Genomic DNA, 15097 nt, shown 5'->3' with positions numbered 1-15097 from the left:
TCACCCCTTTTCAACACAGAACCCGGGGCGGGGGAAGTGAAACAAAGGAAAGTTCCAGAAGGTGCAGCCAGCAATCTCTGGCTGGTTTGGACAAGGGAGGCAAAATTTGCTCTGGGAATTGGCTCCCATTACAGGATCACACCTCTCAGAGGGTCATATTGAAAATGTTAATCTCTTTTTCTTCTCCCAAATGTTGATGATCTGCTTTGCATTTCCAGTTTTTACTTCAGCAGTCCTGGGGTTTTGTTTTTTTTTCTCTCCCTGTCTTTATCTCACGTGTGCCACTTTCATTTTGTTTCATTTTCTCCGGAGAAACTTGAAGTTGTGAAGTGAAATGCCTTTTCACATCTGTTCACGTGTCTGTGCTTCAAACACAACTACTGCGTCTTAATATTTTGGCCTTTTTGTTTGCTTATGTTCTTTTGTGTGCCTTGTCTCTGGGGAAACCAGGCCTTAAATCCCACACTGATCGTTAGCCCCAGATTCCTCCCTTTGCCATTCTGAGGGGCTTTCAATTGTCGAGGGCTGCGGTGTGCAGAAGGGACTCCATCCACTCCTTACGATGTGCTTGTAAGGCACTAGGAATATTCCAAATTTAACCTTGCTCCCCATTGCAGGGTGGTAACTATCCCCATCTCAAACCCTCTCCACTGAGCCACTGAGAGTGACCGCCTAGACATCTAGGAGACAACTGGAGCTATTGGGATCACCTGAGGTTGACAGATGGAGGAAAGTTGGGGCAGGAGGAGTGTGATATCTGCATCCCCCTAAATCCATTTACATCTGCCTACAGGCAGCCAGTCAAGTGCCCAAAGCAACTGGATAGGAGTTGCCACTCCCTTCAGATCAGAGGACGCCAACCAGGTATAATCTGGGCTCGTGTTCGACCATGCCCTGCAGGTGAAAGCTCAACACACTAACATTCTTCTTTGTTACCAGGATAGCTTTTGCGAAACTCAAGAGTCATCAGCTTGTCCCCCCGTTCCCTCCGATTGCCGATTCTGATCCTCCATTAACTTATTTGGCATCTACTTTTAGCTACCAAACGATTGGCTCACTCATCAATAATGAGATAAGAGCCTGTCTCTTGGTAGGAGATTGATGTCTCACATTTCAGTCATATGGCATAGAGGACCACACCACTCCATCACAAATACCTGGTTGGCGTCCTCTGATCTGAAGGGAGTGGCAACTCCTATCCAGTTGCTTTGGGCACTTGACTGGCTGCCTGTAGGCAGATGTAAATGGATTTAGGGGGATGCAGATATCACACTCCTCCTGCCCCAACTTTCCTCCATCTGTCAACCTCAGGTGATCCCAATAGCTCCAGTTGTCTCCTAGATGTCTAGGCGGTCACTCTCAGTGGCTTGCTGCATCAGCCCCAGGAGGAGCAGTCCCCATGGGATAGAGTGGTCAAGGTCAAGTAATCGAGCCTCACAGACCCTCTCCACCTCGGGTGCCAGGAATTACTGAGGTGAGTGCTGTGGGCAGGAGAACAGCAGCTCAGGGCTAACAGCCGAGATGCAATAACGGGTGAACATGTGGCACAACAGCCTTTGGACACGAAGGAACAACGGTATAGAACTTTCTCTCTGGAGATTAATGAATGGGGGCAGGCTCCATGATGGAGTCTGTGGAAAGGTAGGGTTGAAGATGCACTTCATCTCATCCCAGGTTCTCTTACATGGTTTAAACTACATGCCTCTTTTCTCTAGAAAAGAGATTGAGGAGTGGTTTCTTGATAGAGTTCTTTAAAATTCTGAAGGGGCTGGTTAAATTGTTTGCACATGTGGGGCAGACAAATATTGGTGTTGAATGTGTGCTCTGCCCAAAGGCAGGTCTTAGGCTCATTGTCTGCTGATGCTTCATTCTGAGCTGTTTACTTGGCAGTTTCTTTTTGGCAGGGGTGGTTTGCCGTTACCTTCCACTCTCAGGGGCAGGGTGAGGAGACAGGTCCCGAGTCTACCTCAGCCAGTACAGGGATTCAACCTGCTCTGTTGGCATTATTCTGAACCACACGCTAGCCATCTAGCTAACTGAGCCAACCAGCAACCCCCAGGCAAATATTAGGGGCCATAAATATAAGAAAGTCACAAATAAATCTAATGGGAATTCGGTAAAAACTTCCTTACCTTGGCTAATCTTTACCCAGGAAGTGCTTAGAATGTGGACCTCACTAGCATAAGGTGCAGTTCAGGTAAGGGAACCTAGATAAGCACACGAGAGAGGAAGGAATAGAAGGTTCTGCTGATCGGGTTAGACAAAGAGCGATGGGAGGAGACTCGTGTGGAGCAGAAACAACAGCACACACCTGTGGGTCCGAGTGGCCTGTTTCTGTGCTGTAAGTACAATGCAATTACCTTGGGCAGGAAAGCCCGAAAAAGGAGCCTGAAACAAGGCCGGATGTTTTGACACAGGCTGCTTTAAACGAAACCAACGGGAACTACCAAAATAAAAACGGTGCTGGAAAAGCTCAGCAGGTCTGGCAGCACCTGTGGAGAGAGAAACAGAGTTAACGTTTCAGTTCTGAAGAAAAGTCACATTGGACTGGAAACATTAACTCTGTTTCTCTCTCCGCAGATGCTGCCAGACCTACTGAGTTTCTCCAGCACGTTCTGTTTTTATTTCAGATCTGCGGCATTTTGCTTTTATTTTAGGGAACTACCAGAAGATGTAAAGTAAAATAAAAGTTTAAATGGTTGAAGCAAAAATGTAAATTAAGAGAACCAATGCTGGCAATTAGACTGAAAGCTTGTTGGTGACTTAAAGACGCCTCAGAGCCGTCCCATCAAAGCAACACATGCCAGAAAGACCCACTGACACCACAAATCCCCTGGTCCATGGGGTGTGGGCAGTTATTTTCTTATATCCCCTGAACTTACCCTCTAAACTCAGCAGGGGTGAGGGAGCAAGAGGAGGCTGAGGGCAAGAGAGGGTGGAGGCAGCAAGAGCAGAGAAGGGGCAAGTAGGGTTGGGAAAACTACGCTGGAAGACTACTGATTAATTCCCCCTATTTAGCGTCAATGCCTCTTTATCTCTTGGCCTTAAAAGCAAACTCAACATTTGAAACAAAAGGAAAATTGTTTTAACAAAACACAAATAAAAACTGCATGGAACAATAAAGTTTATTGAAAGCAATTATGGTTACTTAGCAGCACAGAATGGCAGCATAACGCTTAAAGAGACAGGTTCTGGTTTTGGCAGCCCAACCAACTCCCCCCACTTTGCAGTGTGCATTTCAAACTTGATTTTTTTTTTGCATGTGTGTGTAATTTAAACAAAGAGTACACTTTTGGCAAACAGCTTTGTCAAAATTAAGCCATGTGGAGGTTTCCCTTCAAGATTTCTTTGCGAAAATAACTTAAGAGGAGCCACCACGCGGTTCACCAAAAGGCCAGGTCTTCCAAAGCAGGCCCAGATTTCACTCACCCCCATCCATTTCCTCACCCCTAACCCCAAAGGTTCCGGACTGGCAGACATTTTAAGTGTCGATAGTCCAACGTTAAGTGAGGGGGATGGGGAGGGTGGGTTGGGGAAGGATAGGCAGGGGTACACACGGATGCCACACATGCTTTCTGACCAGAGCATGCTCACGAATGGCCTACACTCTGCCAAAAAAAGGGCACTCTGCCACTCTACTAAAGACCATTTGAAATAGAAATAGCAATTTAAGATTCACTTAAGCTAGAACCACAACCCATTCTCTGTTACTATCATTTTTTTTCTCTTTTAAAAAAAAATGTGCACATTCATATCATAAAGCATACATGGAATACATCAAAATTGGAGGGGGAAAAGAAAGATTTAAAAATAAGGTCAGAAACTATTAAGAGTTATTTTTCAAATCAAACCAAGACAGCGATGGCCACGGTTCAGGCAACTTTCAAATTGAACCCTTCTGCCTTTCTGCTAACCAGTCTCATGTACACAGAGGAGAATCAGCTCTGTTCACATTGCAATGGGTCAAGGGAGCCTTGCCCTCATTTTGGGGCCCATAATCCGAAGGCTTTGTGACAAAAGTATTTTTTTTTGTTTTGGGGGTCATAGGAGAGGGTGAAATGTCTGCGCCAGTCAAAGGCTGCAACTCGGTTTCTGGGCAGGCTCTGATGCACTCCAAAGGTGCAGAGCGAGGCCAAATATGCCATTCACTTTAGTTTCTTACCCCGCCGCCAGTCCTTCTGCTTTGAATAAAGGTACAACGCTTAAGAATGGGGGTGAGGGAGGGGAACAGAAGTAGTTTGGGTTTTACAGCCCAAATATCATCTGGAAAGACCTTCAGGCTGCTTCCATTGGAACAATAATGGGCTACCTCATTTGCAACCTTTCATTTTGAAAAGAATTGTCCTTACAAATTTACAACCCAGCCTTCATGTAATGGAGGCTCCATGCAGGCACTGCATTGCCAGCAGGAGGTCATCAGGTGTGTAGAGGGAATAGTCGCCTCAAATAAATCCCCTCAAAACCAACATTGGGTCTGAAGAGATAGTTGTCTTCACTGAAGGCCAATGCAAAACAGGGTTATGAGAAACCCAGGACTGGGGGCTAGCAGTTGCTACAGCATTTTAAAAGTGGAGGCACTGGGGAGAGGGCAAAGCCATTTTGTTGCTTCACTGTTCAAGTCTCCTCTGGGTGGAAAATGGACTGTTACCATAGGAAAACTTGGTCATGCTATCCCAGGAACCGATTCTGCACGAAAACTTCCCAACTGTACTGGCAAACTGACCCCCTCACAAAGAAAAACCATCCCCCACAATCACCAATTTTTGCCTCATTAATCTCCTTCTGATTCTTATTATTTACAATATGAAACATTGCAATCTTATAGGCCATTTGATAGATCCTCCCACATGATAATGATATAGAATGACACAGCACAGAAGGTGGCCGTTCAGCCCATCATGCCTGTGCTGGCTCTATGAAAGAGGTACCCAATTACTCCCATAGCCCCTGAAAAAAGGTATAATTTTGCACTCATTGTTTAGCAATATCTTTGAGTGCAAGTGTAGGCCCCTACTTTTGTAGGGTCCTGTAGGTGGTAGCTCACTTGGTAACCAGGAAGGGAAGACTGTCCAATCAACAGGTCTTTCCTAACTGTGCAACTGTGGCACTCGCAAAGAGCTGGGCAAATGCTTTTGTTCTCTCTGTTCTTGACATCTTCCCAAACCTTAACTGCTAGTTGCCCACGTGTCCTCCATTGAACCAGATGAGAGCAAACGGACTTTTGAAAAAAGGACCTCAATAGCCAGTGAGGAGAAAATTAATCTCCAACCCAAATCTGGCCACCAAACCAGAGAGTCCAGCAGGGAACAATTGGGGCAGAGGTTTCAACTCTTGGCTAACTGCATGCTCCGCCTCCTAAAATAGATACGGAGACACAAGACCACATTTTTGTTTTGTTCAAAGTCCAGTTTCCAGAGCATCACCCATCAGGATCCTTTAACCAGCGTGGACACAAAGCTGGAAATCTCCCTTCCCCATTGTAAAAACAAACTCAGACTGGCAATGGGCGAGGCTGTGGGCAAGGCCCTCATGCCCAGGAACTAAAGAATGTCCCAGTGCCCCTTCCTTCCTTTCATGTCCCTCTGTCCACCCAGTCCACTATTATTGAAGGGGCCACTGTCATCGGGAACAGCTCGACCTACGTACACAACAACCAGACACAAGGGCCATCCGTAATGGGGAAGGACCAAGGCGTTGCACTTATGAGAATATTTTATGAATAAGTTTCAAGGATGTAGCCTGAATTGCATCTTTGAAGGAAGAAAGAGAGAACGATAGGAGCACAATGTTTAATGAGAAGTGTTTCTCTCTCTTTGAAACAAATGCAGAAGAGATCAAGCACACTTTTGTCCAAAAAAAAAAGCTCAAGCCAACGGTTAATGACCCCTCTTTAAGGCCAGAGTCCATGACGACAGTGCCCCTTTAAAGCAACATTTGAAAATTGGCCACAAAAATCATTAAAAATTGGTCTTCGATTTACACTTAAAAAAAAAGGATTCACCTATTAAGGTCCATAATCATGGAACATGTGGAAATCGCCAGAGTTATTATTTTCTGAGCGTCTTCAGATAAAAATCATTACACTGCAATTTTGTGCTGACCCGAATAACACTTTAAAGGAAAAAACAAACAAACAAAAAGATTTTCTAGTGTGAATGTTGTCAGAGGTAGTATGTGAGCAGTCTAAATCGGTAGAACGTGTAGTAATTCTATTGGTTTATATGAGCTTGCATGAGGTAATAAAGCTGTTTTATTTTTATTTTTTTTTTGATTGGCTAGTCATGTACAAATACTTCTTTCTACAGTATATACACTGTGCCCCCACAGGTTGGCACAACTAAAACGCAGTGTTAAAAACCTCACTGTAAAACCCCAGCCTTCAGTGTGTGATCAAACCTTAAAACGTAACCAGAACAAAAAGACTCATCCCCCTCCGATTTATCTTTAAAATATATAAAACGTAGTCACCTTCCTTTGTAGTTTTGAAGCTTTTAAGAATAGATCAGAAACTATTGACATTTAATGCCTTTAAGAGCCTTTGATCCAGAGGATATTTATCACCTTTGCCTGGGCTTGCAAATCAATGTGTGGGTCATTTGAGAACAATATAAAGCACAGGGGTAATGTCACAAATCACCATTGGTCTGGCCTTGTGTCTTTGAACGCTCAGCCTGCTCTCGAGGGAAGAACAAGGACTTGGGTTTCTAGACTCATATTCTGCCAGCCATGCACACTGCTCTAAAAGACATCCACGCTCCTCCAACCAGTGGGGCAAGCCCAGCATTATTGCCCTTAAAACCTCAGTGAGCGCAGCTCCAAGACCTTAACCAGGTGGATGCCAATGGACTGCCTCCCCAACCTTGATCTTGGCTGAAGGTATAACCTCTCACGCCAACAGGGGCGCTCTCAAAGTTGCCAAATTTTGGTTGGCCCGAGTTCATGGAAGGACTGTCACATGACTCCGCCCCCACTCATGCCATTGGTCACCTGATGCATCTATTATCGCTTTCCCACACCAATCAGAAAGCTAACAAACAATGTTACCTGATTGGATGATCCTTGACTAGTAGGAAAACAGCCACTTCCCCATTTCTAACGTCTGTAAAACTAAAGCACAAATGCTTAAACTAAATAGAATAAAAAAGCACCTTGCATTAAATGCCCTTATGATTTTTCTCCAGAGTTGCCACAAGCAGCAGTCTAATCTTTATTTCCTGGAGACTGCAGGAGAACCCTGGATGGTTGGCAGCCTTACACTCGCACCTTGTAGGACCTGACTAAAAGAGGTTGGCCAATCACACATCTCACTCCCAAAAGCTCCACCTCCTCTCTCAAAAGTCACCTGGAGGCAGCCTCAGGGTATTAATTCACTGCCCTACATGTCCACGCTGGAGCCCTCTCCCATTATTATGGGTAGTCAAGAAATAAAAGCATCATTTTCTAACAACAGCTGCTCCCCATTACCAGTATGAGCGACGCTTGGAGTCTCTCCGTGTAAGACCGATGAAGCTAATAATCCTGAGGTTGGGCACTTTGGTGCTTGTGAGGAACCGAGGCTGGATTCTCCATCCTCATTTTAGTGAGGGTGGAGGGGTGGGGTGGGGAGAAAGACAGGATGAAATATTTTCAACCCATCGTTCCAGCCTCCTGTCAAAGAGCAAAGTTCTGAGCTAACAGGTCACAGGGATTTGCCCCATAAACCAGGAAAAAACCCCCTAAGAAGTGAACAAATTTTACAATCTCCTTGCTTTCAAACATGCCCTTTAAGGTGTTTTCTGGTTCGTATTGTTTCTAAACCTGTAAAAAAAATTTTGAAAAGTAAAATGTTAAACTGCATATTCTCAGCTTAAAGAAAGAATCACTCCCAAATGAAACTATGCTATAGATGCTCTTACTCTGTGAAGACACACTCTCGTCTAGCCTAGGAAAAGTAGTCCTGACCTTTGTAAAAGCAACAACTATATCCAGTTTTATGGGGCAAGTTGCTCGAATACAAATAGTGAAAGACTGAAAGGAGAAAATGGGGAAGGAAGGTGAGAAAGGAGGAGAGGAGGAAAGGGAGAAAGAGAGAGTGGAAAAAGAGATAAAGAATTTGAGTGGGAAAAGCAGACTAAAAAAAGCAGGGAGAAACAAAAAGGACAGTGAAAGAGAGAGCAAGAGGTAAACAAGAAAGATAGATAGAGAGGCAGATAGGGATTTCCCTGCCCTTATTAAATTCAGAGCAAACAAACATGACTTGATGCTTACTGTCAACTGCACCATCATCCTAGCTTTTCAACTATGGGAGCCACTCAGTTAACAGCAGAACCACTGACCTTGATGAGCTTTTAGCGGTATAGGTCTTTCCTCATTGGGATAAGAATACTGCCCACCTCCCCACAAAGTGTTTATAAACACGAAATTAAAAATATGAAGTTATGAACGAGAAAGAATACAGTCAGCACGCTTGCACAGCATGTCTCTTGGGGTGACCTAGCAATTCTCTCTATCGACCTCCTGGATCCCCACCTCCCTCCTGTGCCATTACCACAGGCCAATTCTAAGGCAGTAAGTCATCACTGGACTGTTGAAGCTCCACCCCTCGCACTATAGACAACATCCTTACTTCCACGAGGAGAAACTCTTATGCTGGGCGCACTCGGCTGCCTGCGTATTGCAAATGACTGATGTCGGGCCAGGACATGTGGCAGTGCAGGCTACATGCCTCGTTCCCACGGAAACAGTGCAAGTCAAAGCACTTGTGACATTTTGGGGGTTTTTTTTGTACAAAATAGCAGCCTTTCCTTTAATCACCACACTGAAGCCAAAGGTTTTACAATAAAACATAAGGTGATTGGTTAGTATCAACATCACCCCCCTTTCTTTTATCATCCTCGTCTCTTCATTACTTTTTCTTCTCTTCGTATTGGTCAACTCTGGAGAAAGCCCGTTGGATCAGGGAATGGTTCTGTTGCTAGGGGATCAGTTGGAGGTATCCGAGTGTACGCTTCCGGGTCCTTCTGTTGGCGATGTCACAGAAGACGGGGTGGCCGCATCTTGCCAGCCTCCGTTAGCCTGGAGGGAGTGAATGGAAAGAGGAAGGTTTAGAGCTGAGAACTTGCTATGCCAAGCATTTTTGTCTAGATTGGATGGGACGAGGTGGAGCACAGTGGGTGGTTCTGTTCTTCAATGAAAGTAAGAACTTGCATTTATACGACACGAGCATAGGGCTGTCCCAAAGCACTTTACAAACAATGAAGTACCTTTGAAGTGCAGTCACTGTTGCAATGTAGGAAAGGCAGCAGCCAATTTGTCTACAACAAGCTCCTACAAACAGCAGTGTGATAATGACCAGATGATCCGATGTCAATTGAGGGATAATTATTGGCCATGACACCAGAGAGAACGCCCCTTCTCTTAAAAAAATCGTGTCACAGAATCTTTTGTGTGCACCAGAAAGGGCCCCATTTAATGTCTCAGGCAAATATCTCAATGTGGAATAGAAAGTGTCTGGCCTGTCCATATACAAAACAGTGCAACTCCTTCTGTGGCATTTCAGATAAGAGCTGATTGAGGGGACAAGAGGTTTTAAAATAAAATCATGAAGTGATCGCATTCCAATGCCAAACAATTCAGTCCCAATCAATCAATCAGGTTTGATCTGAACTGCTGACAAGAACCCCACGACTGTGCGCATCCAGTCCAAACAACCCAAGGCTCTCGTTCCATGAGCCCAGCTGGAAGCGGAGATGCCCATCTGCCTGCAAGTCATTGTTTCCCCGCTTGAATAAGGTGATGCAATGGCAACTTTTATTCTTTGTACTGGGCGTATTCGGTTCCTGCTCCTTGTGCACTGCGACAAGACCAATGTCATCTCTCCCTATGGCCAGTGGATCATCCGCTTGTCCGACTTGTTGCTGTTTGTGGTGCCTTGCTGTGTGCAAAATGGCCAACACCTTTCCCATGCTGCAGCAGTGACTACACTCGTGGAATATTTCACAGGCTGCAAAACGCTTCTCTCCTTAATAATGATCGTGAAACTACTGGCTCGTTTTCACTAACGTCCTTCAGCAAAGGAAATCTACCATCCTCACTTGATCTGGCCTACACGTGACTCCAGACCCACAGCAACATAGTTGCCTCCTAACTGTCCTCGTAAAGGCTACTCAGTCATTAGCGGCTCACCGAGCTGCTCAAGGGCATTCAGGGATGGGCAATAACTGCTGCCTTGCCAGCAAAGCTCATGTCCCAAGAATAAAGGAAAAACAGGAGCACCTGGGAATGCCCTGAGGTCTCTTTCAATCTTCCCAACTCAGTAGCGCTAGCGCTGCTGTGCCTCTGAAATGCATTCCCGACGCTTGCAGAGATGCCCTAATAAGTCACCTTGCCGTAGTCCCAAAGCTTCGCTCATGCTGCTTCCTTCTAGCCCTTACCGCAGCCCCACGACCACTCCATGGAGCCCCATTGTTTCCAACAGAAATAGAAGCCTGGGCGGCTTCAACACCAGGTGGCTGATCCACAAGGCCTGGGTGGCAGCTAAAATCTACCCCAGCAATGCACTGATGCAGAATGGAGAGGGATGGGTGCAAGGAGCCTTATGGCGCAAGGCCTTACACCTGCACTGGCCTCAAGATCTTTGACTGAAGGGCAGTGAAGGGCATTCCCAAATAAAAAAAACACAAGTTTAGCAGAAGTCGCCTGCTGCTGAAACCCTCATTCATGCCTTCACTGCCTCTAGACTCGACCACTCCAATGCACTCCTGGCTGCTCTCCACATTCCAGCCTCTGGAAAGCTGAGGCCACTCAAAACTCTGCAGCCTGTGTTTTAACTTGCACCAAGTCCCATTCCCCTATCACCCCTGACTCACTTACATCAGTTCTCAGTCAATGTCTAGATTTTAAAATTCACAATCTTGCTTTCCAATCTTGGCCTTGCCCCTCTCTATTTCTGTAATCTCCTCCAGCTGCACTCCTCTAAATCTGGCCTCTTGGGCATTCCCATTGGAATGGCTCCACCATTGGCGGCCTTGTCTTCAGTTGCCTAGGCCCCAAGCTCTGGAATTCCCTCCCTAAACCTCTCTGCCTCTCTACCACACTTTCCTTCTTTAAGACACTTTTTAAAGCCTACCTCTATGACCAAACTTTTGGTCAGCTGACCTAATGTCTCATTCTGTGGCTCAGCATTATACTTTGTTTTATAATGCTCCTGGGGAAGGGTTTTGTTACATTAAGGGTGCCATATAAATACAATATACTATTGTTGTTGAAGTCACAATGAGACGACATGGACCCACAGAGACAGGGAAAGGATCATCAGCCTTCATTCTGTTCACCCCTCACCAAAGGGAGTAGATTATCCATAGCTAACTACTTAATCCTTTTACCATTTCAAACACCTCAATTAGATCACTCTCCAATACACAGAGCTTATTCTACATCTTACAACAAGCAGAGCCAAGAGAGATCCACAAATATTATATTAAAATGCATAAGGGATGCACTTCCTCAAAGTGTCACAACTACTTCCGGTCACACACTGATGGACATCTCTACCCTTGTTTTCTGTATATATATATAAAAAAATCAACCCCACTGATTCAAGGTGGCCAAGCCAAGGGAGATCTGCTAGGACTTGATCATCAGTGTCGGACCGGTGTAACTCTGAATGGGATGTCAGTGCTGCATAGGTTAGTGAAAAGCTTGTGTCTGAAATAAAGTGCTGCACTTAGTTCATGAATATTTAGGGAGATTATTATACAAAAAGACAGCCCAATTCAAGATTGTTGCAGATTTTCATAATGCAGTCATTCCCTTACTCCCACCCATTCCCGATTTGGCCCTTTCCCTCCAACGCATAATGGAGCTATGATTCACCTACCCTCACATCCCGTGGACTGTAGATCTGATTGACACCCAGTCCTTCTCCGTAGCCCCCAGTCTGGTTCAGAGAGTGACGAAGTGACTCGACCTGCAGAGCAAGATTTCAGAGAGGCCTTTTAGCAGCACAGCCCCTGGCAATTTTACAAAGATGTTTGTCGTCTTTTCATTGATATGAGAGAGAGGGGGAGAGAGTGTGTGTGTGAAAGAGAGAGAGAGAGAGAGCGAGCGAGTGCGGCACATTCAAGCTTTCAGACATTAAACTGGACGCTTGACACTGCTCCACAGAGAAATGAGGTCATAGGTCACCCCTGTCCTGCCCCTCCTCCCCCACTGATACAGGAGACACTCCCTTTTCCAATCAGCCCTAGCAGGTGGGATAAATGTTGGCATCTTGGTAGAGCCTAAGTCTACCCTTGAGACGTAGATCGTACAGCACAGAAACAGGTCATTTGACCCAACAAGTCAATACTGATGTTTATGCGTCATACAAGTCATCCCATTTGTCATCTAGCCCTGTCAACATAATTTTCTATTCCTTTCCCCCCTCGTGTGATTGTTTAGCTTCCCCTTAAGCTTATCTATGTTACTTGCCTCGACCCCTCCCTGTGGTAGCGGGTTTCACATTCTCACCGTTCTCTGGGTAAAGAAGCTTTTCCTGAATTCCCACCATTTGTGCACACTTTCTGTCCAGGAGGGGGTCAGAGGTCACTGGACACTGCGACTAACACCCCTCCCTGCCTTATTAGACGAAGGGCTTTTCGACAAATCTTGATGCCTGATTACTGGCTATAACCAGCACGCACCATGAGGAGCGACTGTGCTCAGTGCCACATCGTGCCCTGGTCTCGTCAGGAGAGGCTGATCTATTGCCTCCCCAGCTCCAGATTGACCATTAATAAAGCCACATTGTTTAAATCTCAAAGTGGCTGCTCAAGATCACACTTTGACCGCCATTTGATGGCAGAGCATTATGAGTCGGCTTTCACAATGGCCGACCAGCCTGCATTACAGGACCTCCCCATTGGCGATCGTTGCAACGAAGCTCTCCTCTGAGAGACCGTTGCAGTCCTGTACCACAACTGCCAGCAGCCCTCATGATTCAGAGTTTCGGTGTTACTAACCTGTGCCCCGGGGTACGAGTCCCCATTTAACCCTTGCATTCCCATGAACATGTCCCCAGAGCCGGATAGATTAAACGATCCAGAGGAACCTAGACAGCGAGAGAGTGGAAACAACAAGGACACTGGAGATCAATATCAAATTTACAAATGGATTCAGTGCGCAGGCTGCTCATTACAAAAACATTCTACGTGAATAATCTGCTATTGGTTTAAACATTGTGTGCCCATTGTACTCAGCTATCGAGCCCCGAATCTCAGACAAGGTAACTCGGAGAGTTTTGTTCCAGCATTCTTCATAATGAGGTTGAACCGATCATTATGATACAATCACTGGCACACAGAAGTTTCCCTACTGCAGCTGATCGGAGTCGAGACACTGACTCAAACCCTCCGAAAGGTTCAGCAGTCAGGAGAGGGAAAGAGGCAGACCAGGGGGTCAAACTCATTGCCTGAAAGAATCTCCTCATCCCACAGATGTCAAGAGAGGGCGTGAGGGAGGGCAAAAGTGAGGAGCCAGCAGTGGAAGAGGAGAGAGAAATAGGCAGAGAGAAAAGGATGGGGAAAGGCCACGTGAGGGGAGAGGGTGGGAAGGGCAAAAGGGAGGAGGAGAGGGGTAAGGAGGAGGATGAGGAGGAGGAAGGGGAAGAGGAAGGGTGAGAGGGGGGGAGGAGGAGGAGAGGAGAAAGTAAGGCAGGGAGAAGGGAGATGGTGGAGAAGGGGGAGGGTGAGGTGGAGGAGAGGAAAGGAAGAAGGGGAAAGAAGGAAGAGTAAGAGGGAGATCGGGAAAGGAGGAGACAGGTAAAGAAAGAGGAAATGCTCACCAGTTGGAAGGAAAGATCTGAGATTTGGAAGACACTACATGGGGGGGGAGGGGTGCGTGTGGCAGGCGGGCAAGGGAGAGAGGGTGGATAGCCAGGGCATGGAGGGAAAGGTTGCAGGTAAAGTGAGAGACGGAGATAGAGGGGGCAGAGGGGGAACACAATGGGAAGAACTCTTCGAATAATCGGAAGGCTGAGAGGCAGACACCGTGAGCAGGCTGAACAAAGGACGATGTCTGCAAGTCCACACACAATTCTGTCGCATAATAAGCCAATGTTATATTGACATTTTTAAGTACATACAGGCTACAGAGTTAATTGAGGTCAGTACTCTGCTGTCCATTGTTTAAACAATAGAATCACAAGAGGAAAACAAGAAGATAATCAGTACTTCAGCTGACTCAGGTGGATCAACTGCACAGTAAGCAGTCGCAAAGGAGGGGATTACTTCACCCTCTGTCCAAAGGTGGTCACGGGCACAGACACTAGACTCCACCATCACCAGCCCTGGGTATGTCCTGTCAAATATCGGCAAGGAAACTGCCTACTGACTACCACATACCGCCCTCCCTCAGCTGATGAATCAGTGCTCCTCCATGTTGAACACCATTTGGTCCATCACCAAGAGTGGCTCGGCAGCCGCACTATAGATCGAGCTGGTTAAGTCCTAAAGGACACAGCTGCTCGACTGGGTCTGTGGCAGGTGGTGAGGGAACCAAGAGGGAAAAACATATTTGACCTCATCCTCACCAGTCTGCCTGCCACAGATGCATCTGTCCATGACAGTATTTTTAGGAGTGACCATCGCAGAGTCGTCGTGGGGATGAAGTCCCGCCTTCGCAATGAGGATACCCTCCATCGTGTTGTGTGGCACTACCACCATGCTAAATGGGATAGATTTCAAACAGATCTAGCAACTCAAGACTGAGCATCCAGGAGGCATTATGGGCCATCAGTAACAGCAGAATTGTACTCAAACACAATCCGTATCCTCAATGCCCAGCATATCCCCCCACTCTACCATTACCATAAAGCCAGGGGATCAACACTGGTTCAATGAAGAGTGCAGGAAGGCATGACTGGAGCAGCACCAGGCATATCTAAAAATGAGGCGTCAACCTGGTGAAGCTATAACACAGGATTACTTGCATGCCAAACAGCATAAGCAGCAAGTGATAAACAGAGCTAAGCGACCCCACAACCAATGGATCAGATCTAAGCTCTGCAGTCCTGCCACATCCAGTGAATGGTGGTGGACAATTAAACAACTCACTGGAAGAGGCGGCTCCCCAAATATCC

At 46.3% G+C, this 15097-nt stretch overlaps 1 protein-coding gene across 6 annotated transcripts in view; it reads right to left on the bottom strand.

The window, feature by feature from the left end:
* Positions 1 to 3107: 3107 nt before the first annotated feature.
* Positions 3108 to 15097, bottom strand: part of LOC121291372 (pre-B-cell leukemia transcription factor 2-like) — an 86830-nt gene continuing 74840 nt past the window's right edge. For 4 of the 6 annotated variants that reach the window (XM_041212453.1, XM_041212456.1, XM_041212454.1 and 1 more), the window contains exons 7-9: positions 12981 to 13069; positions 11858 to 11947; positions 3108 to 9054 (exon numbers count right to left, since the gene is read on the bottom strand). In XM_041212453.1, the coding sequence (XP_041068387.1) occupies positions 8962 to 9054; positions 11858 to 11947; positions 12981 to 13069 (272 nt within the window). In that variant the 3' untranslated portion in view covers positions 3108 to 8961. The remainder of the gene's footprint in view (positions 9055 to 11857; positions 11948 to 12980; positions 13070 to 15097) is intronic. The other 2 variants (XM_041212455.1, XM_041212458.1) reach the window with 1 other exon arrangement.

The sequence above is a fragment of the Carcharodon carcharias genome, chromosome 19 (assembly GCF_017639515.1).
Source record: "Carcharodon carcharias isolate sCarCar2 chromosome 19, sCarCar2.pri, whole genome shotgun sequence".
Lineage (NCBI taxonomy): Eukaryota > Metazoa > Chordata > Chondrichthyes > Lamniformes > Lamnidae > Carcharodon > Carcharodon carcharias.
The sequence above is the reverse complement of the archived record's forward strand: the minus strand, read 5'-3'. Positions and strand labels throughout refer to the sequence as shown.